We start from the raw sequence: 4,350 nt of genomic DNA, 5'->3' as shown, positions 1-4,350 counted from the left end.
ATTAATCAAGAAAACATAATAAATTACACTGATTGTGGAAAATGATATTATCAGGTTTCTCTTTTAATATATATAAAGAAGACGGTTGGTTTTATGGTTTTTAATGATTGCATTTTATGAAACTTAATTAGAAACAGTTCCATTTAAATCAATTTCGGTTTCAAAGTTTCAAAAACAAACGGTTCGAGTTCCAAACAATTAAGACAAATATATGTCTATGTTCACCTCTATCACAAACTAGCTTACATAAGTTCGTAATAAATATCTTGCTAACTCCAAATCTTTTTTGATACTTGTGTAAATATCAATTAACTCAAGATTGTCACATTTTGCATATGAGGGGGAGGTGTCGTTTTTAGTGTGATTCGTTGATATTTTGATTCAATGTATTGTTGGGAGCACTTTTTTAGCCAACAACAAAACCATGGAAGTTATTATTAGTGTGTTCAAGTGGGATGGTGTGCACGGGTGTCACATGAATTTTGCTTTGCTTTTTTCATTGAATTCTTATATTGACACCTAAAGAAAAGATTAGTTGGAATTTTGTGATTTCAATGTAACAGAAGTATGGAATTTAAACATAAGTGTAATTTTATTATTAATATTTAATACAAAACAAAACCCCTTTTTTTATTATATTGATAGTAAAAGATAATAATATTTAATTTCATTCTAGTTTACCGTTTTCTAAAAATCAAAATAAATTTCTATTTTCAAACATCATTATATTTTTTGACTCACCATATTGTTTAGAAAAACGTTCAAAGCTTATCTTTAGATTTTATTCCAAAACGACGTCATATTATTAAAAAAATACTACACTACGTCAATGCACATAATCTTCTCGTGCACCTCTGTAGTTCTCCTCGTTAAGCAATCCCATATATAGCCATGGCCGGTTAACCATTCATCCTTCTCTCATGTTCGCGTAATCTCTGGAACACTTACAGAAATCGAAGATCTTGAAGAACTTCTAGTTGATTCTGCATTCGTCGAGGTAATTAACTATCAGTTTTACAGGTTATTTTTTCAGTTGTTTCTTCTTCCTCTTCTTATGATCATTATTTGCTTTTCTCCCACGACTAATCTCGAATCCCTAAAGTTTGATGCGATGTAATTATATCACTGAATACATTCAATTAGGTCTTAGAATTTCGATGTTTCGATTGAATTTTGTACTCATTCACTTTGATTGAGTGCTGACAATGGATTTGCGTAAACGGTGATCATACTCGAGGACTCTTTGTGTAACGATCAATCGATAATTCATGTCAAATGTTCGAGTAAGGTGTTGATTACGTTGTTGGTGAAGAGGTTTAACTATTGTTCATGTTGAATTCATGAATACACTAACTGTATATGATTCGTGTTTGTATTGGATCATTACTAATTTTGCTTAATTCACAATGCTAGAGTCGATAATTTGTAGATGATACGACTTACGAGATTCAATTACGCCTGTTCAATCTCTTTAATCAGCTTTGGAAAAAACCACGGTGTTTGAACTTTTAGCTAAATATGGCGAATTCTGTTTGAAATCACAGGTTCAGAGAAAAAATTTCCGAACAATGCCAACTGCAGATCCTGAGACATCTGATCAAGACAGAGAACTGTTCGTTGAGGTTGATCCATCAGGAAGATTTGGGAGATACAGTGATCTGTTAGGAGCTGGTGCAGTAAAGAAGGTGTACAGGGGATTTGATCAAGAAGAAGGAAGGGATGTGGCATGGAACCAAGTAAAACTAAGAAGCTTCGGTGGAGATCCATCTGTTCTCAAGAGACTGTTTTCAGAAATCAAACTGTTACAGACATTAGAGAATGAAAACATCATTGTTCTTTACAGTTTCTGGAGGGATACTAAAAACAGCACCTTGAATTTCATCACAGAGGCATGTGCTTCAGGTAATTTAAGGGATTACAGGAAGAAACATAGACGGGTTTCATTGAAGGCATTGAAGAATTGGTCAAGACAGATTTTGAGAGGCTTGGAGTATCTTCATAATCATGAGCCATGTATCATTCATAGAGATCTTAATTGCAGTAACATCTTCATCAATGGAAACATTGGAAAGGTAAGTACTTTCTTTTATCTCAAGCATTGTTAAATCATTGGAGCTGATCATTTTAAGTTTGGTATATGAATATATGATAATATGATGCATCTAAACTCCATAAACTAGCATTAACCGGAATTAATAATACAAGTCTAACATCAAATGGGTGATCTGTAAATTCTTCTTTAATTAATGACATTATGAAGGATTATAATAATTTAGCACATGACTTGCTTTTTTGGTCAAAAGTTCTTCGTGGGACGGAAAGTGTGTTCATCATTAATTTTGTGTTAAGCATGATCATCATTAGAAATGAAATTAATGGAAATGTGAGACTGAATAACATATGCCATTTGTTAGTGATAGAATAATGATAATAATAATAATAATAATAAAAGAATTAGTTTACTTTTTGCTAAAGTACTTGCTTGTGATATATATTATGAACCAATAGCTATAAAGATTCATTTCTCTTTTCTTTTTGGCTTACAGAAGGAAGAAAAAATATTTTCATGATCACTACTATAAAACCAAGCATCAGGGAATGATTAGCCACATTTTTAAAGGATAATTATAAAAGTATCGCTTATATGTTCTACATAGATATATACATGCATACATGCATAAGAGACTCATACATTTACACATATGTAAATTTACATATGTTTACACCCATAGTCATGCATATATGTTGGAGTTTTCTTTCTCCATAATAACTCTTTTGGAAGTAAACCAAGGACTCCACATATTTCTTACATATATAGATACATACATACCTAATCATATATACATATACAACATACACATACATGATACATACATATACTTCCTTATATACACATCCATATACATACTTTGATACACATACATATATACAAATATACACATTGATACATACACATACAAATATGCATGTACACATATAAATACACATACAAATATACATGTACACATATAAATACATACACACATACAAATACCAATACATATATGTATATACGTACACAAAAATACTCATGTATACACATACACATACATATATTCACATACATACACAAACTTTCAGGTCAAAATCGGTGACCTAGGTTTAGCAGCAGTAGTAGGAAAAAACCACAACGCCCATACACTACTAGGAACACCCGAGTACATGGCTCCTGAGCTTTATGAAGAAGACTACAACGAATTAGTTGACATTTACTCATTTGGCATGTGTCTTCTAGAAATGGCCACAATGGAAATACCTTATAGCGAATGCGACAGTATTGCTAAAATATACAGAAAGGTAACAAGTGGAGTAATGCCTCAAGCATTTAACAAAGTAACCGATCTTGAACTAAAATCATTCATTGAAAGATGCATTGGTCAACCACGGGTTAGACCCTCCGCCTCCGATCTTCTTAAGGATCCGTTTCTTATGGAGGCTAATAGTGAAGAGAGTGATTGTAGTGTTTGATGTGACAGAGACTGTCTGTTGGGATACAGTTTATACCTTTTCCTGTTATATATATATATATATATGTTGTTATGTTGTGTATATATTATGTATAATATCGTGTGTTCTTTTATTTTTTTTATTTTTTGTATTGGATTCACATCCGATTAGTTGTTTTATGTTCGTGAGAAAGAAGGGTTTCGAATGGTTTGAGGTCGATTCATGAATGTAAGGATTTTATTAGAAATTAGGGCTTATAAAGCTAGGGTTTGTACTTGTATTCATTCAAGTTTCAAGTGCTTTTGATTCTTATAAAAGTTTATAGCATATTTTTGTGTGTTTTATTAAAAAAAATGTTTATATAATAAAGAGCAAAATAGTTATTTTATATGAAGTTGCATGAGGTGAAAGTGTGAAAAGTGGTACAACACCATGGAGAAAAATGCAAGTGTGAGGTTTAGGGATCAAAAGTGTGAGAAAATGGTGAGATGGGGATAAAATTGCAAACGAAAGTGAGTATGAAATGAGGACAAAATAATTTGTTTACATGCATTAAACGGTTTGGTTGGGCGTGAGGATTATAGACAAAAGGCAATGAAAAAGTGGGATATCACTTGGATAAAAGTGCAAACAAAATCTAGGTATATAAATGACATTGGACAAAATAGTCATCTTATATGTATTTAACTAGAATCTTACCATCGCAAAATGATGAAAAAAAGGCAAGAAATGTGGGATGGAAATGAGGGCAAAATAGTCATTTTACATGCATTTTCTTTCCAAACTACATGGTGTGATGTGAGGGTGGGGATAAAAAACATGACAAAATGGTAACACATGGATAACATAAGCAACAAAAAATTG

General features: G+C 32.0%; 1 protein-coding gene across 1 annotated transcript; it reads left to right on the top strand.

Moving 5' to 3' along the window:
- Nucleotides 1-851: 851 nt before the first annotated feature.
- On the top strand, nt 852-3,803 carry LOC145005311 (putative serine/threonine-protein kinase WNK11). Its single transcript, XM_078964390.1, has 3 exons — nt 852-997; nt 1,545-2,072; nt 3,121-3,803. The coding sequence occupies exons 2-3, from the start codon at nt 1,569-1,571 to the stop codon at nt 3,505-3,507; spliced, it is 891 nt and encodes a 296-aa protein (XP_078820516.1). The 5' UTR covers nt 852-997; nt 1,545-1,568; the 3' UTR covers nt 3,508-3,803.
- Nucleotides 3,804-4,350: the final 547 nt, after the last annotated feature.

Source organism: Lactuca saligna, chromosome 7 (assembly GCF_052625555.1).
Source record: "Lactuca saligna cultivar CGN05327 chromosome 7, ASM5262555v1, whole genome shotgun sequence".
Lineage (NCBI taxonomy): Eukaryota > Viridiplantae > Streptophyta > Magnoliopsida > Asterales > Asteraceae > Lactuca > Lactuca saligna.
The sequence above is the reverse complement of the archived record's forward strand: the minus strand, read 5'-3'. Positions and strand labels throughout refer to the sequence as shown.

Coding starts and splice junctions, on each gene's coding strand:
- LOC145005311 (XM_078964390.1), top strand. CDS start 1,569: ATGCCAACTGCAGATCCTGAGACATCTGATCAAGACAGAGAACTGTTC. Junction 2,073..3,120: donor TCAATGGAAACATTGGAAAG/GTAAGTACTTTC, acceptor ACAAACTTTCAG/GTCAAAATCGGTGACCTAGG.